General features: G+C 33.6%; 1 protein-coding gene across 1 annotated transcript; it reads left to right on the top strand.

Moving 5' to 3' along the window:
- Positions 1-289: 289 nt before the first annotated feature.
- Positions 290-807, top strand: LOC109589975 (uncharacterized). The gene is made up of 2 exons (XM_020005943.1): positions 290-676; positions 724-807. Exons 1-2 carry the CDS (start codon positions 290-292, stop codon positions 772-774), a joined length of 438 nt encoding a protein of 145 aa, XP_019861502.1. The 3' UTR covers positions 775-807.
- Positions 808-858: the final 51 nt, after the last annotated feature.

Here is an 858-nt window from a genome sequence, read left to right as displayed (position 1 = left end):
TAGAGGGATTTACTTGGAGATACAACTTAAGTTTAAGTTTGGATACATTAGTTCTGTTACTCGATTTCAGATTGTGTATGGCGGATTGTATTGGTGCCATTTGGCTGGCACATTATTTTAGCAATTGTCTCTTCAAATGTATTTTCTGGTTTGTAATTTGTCAATAGAACAACAATTAATGCATAATATTTACATGCATATAGTATTTTACCCTCTAATGCTATTTGTATTGTGTTCTATTATTAGTAACAGCATTACATCATGTTTACATATACATGTACGTACATACATGGATTATTCCTCCTTCATGTTTCTATTAGTTTTAAGAGAAGGTCAATGGAGAGTAAGTGAAGTACTAGATTCTACTGGTCTAACTACTGAGGCCTATCAACACAAGTATCAGTCATTATTAAAGAACAGACAATGGTGGCAAGATCAGTTTATAGTATACCCTACAGACAGAGAAGTAAAACTAAAAAATTACGTTGAATCGTTGCAGGAGGAGTTAAGAGTATTTGAGGGAAACAAGACCTCACTGCAGGAAGCACTCCTTGAGGCTAGTCAGCAAGGTATAGTCCTCTACTGTGTGTGTGTGTGTGTGTTTACTAGTTTGATGATCTTAAAGGAGAGGAGGAGGAGCATAGATCAGAAACTAAACAATCAACAACCAATCAAAGTATATCCTTGTAAGGTATTTATTTATTGTACATCTATTTTGTGTAGAAGAGATTGAGAAACTTAAAGCTAAAGTTGTTGATAGTGAAACTTATATAGCCATATTGACAGAGCAGAAAACTTTAACTAATGGTAGAACTATCATAGTTTTACTGTATGATAATACCTTTGTTATTTTTGTGT

The sequence above is a fragment of the Amphimedon queenslandica genome, unplaced genomic scaffold (assembly GCF_000090795.2).
Source record: "Amphimedon queenslandica unplaced genomic scaffold, v1.1 AMPQUscaffold_10661, whole genome shotgun sequence".
Classification (NCBI taxonomy): domain Eukaryota; kingdom Metazoa; phylum Porifera; class Demospongiae; order Haplosclerida; family Niphatidae; genus Amphimedon; species Amphimedon queenslandica.
This window is presented reverse-complemented; position numbering and strand designations above follow the sequence as displayed.